The 435-nt window shown below is 63.9% G+C and overlaps 1 protein-coding gene across 1 annotated transcript in view; it reads left to right on the plus strand.

Moving 5' to 3' along the window:
* The first annotated feature begins 91 nt into the window (after positions 1 to 91).
* LOC112115107 (sulfotransferase family cytosolic 2B member 1) overlaps positions 92 to 435 on the plus strand; it is a 3,356-nt gene continuing 3,012 nt past the window's right edge. Inside the window, exon 1 of the mRNA XM_024212092.2 lies at positions 92 to 248. Within this exon, the coding sequence (XP_024067860.2) occupies positions 113 to 248 (136 nt within the window). The 5' untranslated portion in view covers positions 92 to 112. The remainder of the gene's footprint in view (positions 249 to 435) is intronic.

Consider the following 435-nt stretch of genomic DNA (forward strand, 5'->3'; position numbering starts at 1 on the left):
GGCCCCTCCAGCAGGGGGCGACACACACACACACCCCAGGGGCTGAGGGGTAACTCCGAGGGCTCCCGCTGTGCCTAATGACCCTCGTGTCTCCCCCATTCCCAGCCCCAGGATGTTCAAGGAATATTTCCAGTACAAGGGGATCAGCTTCCCCAGGCTGATCTACTCGGAACGGGGGCTGCGGGAGGTGGAGAACGAATTCCAAGTCCGGGATGACGACGTCTTTAATGTCACCTACCAGAAATCAGGTACCGTGGGGCCCCGGAGCCAGGGCTAGAGCTCTGGGAGTGGGGGCTAGTGGTTAGAGCGGGGGTGGGGGCTGGGAGCCAGCACTCCTGGGTTCTCTCCCTGGCTCTTGGCTCTGGGAGGGGAGTGGGGGCTAGTGGTTGGGGGGCGGGGCTGGGAGCCAGGACTCCTGGGTTCTCTCCCTGGCTC

The sequence above is a fragment of the Terrapene carolina genome, unplaced genomic scaffold (assembly GCF_002925995.2).
Source record: "Terrapene carolina triunguis isolate 2854851 unplaced genomic scaffold, T_m_triunguis-2.0 Scaffold32466, whole genome shotgun sequence".
Lineage (NCBI taxonomy): Eukaryota > Metazoa > Chordata > Testudines > Emydidae > Terrapene > Terrapene triunguis.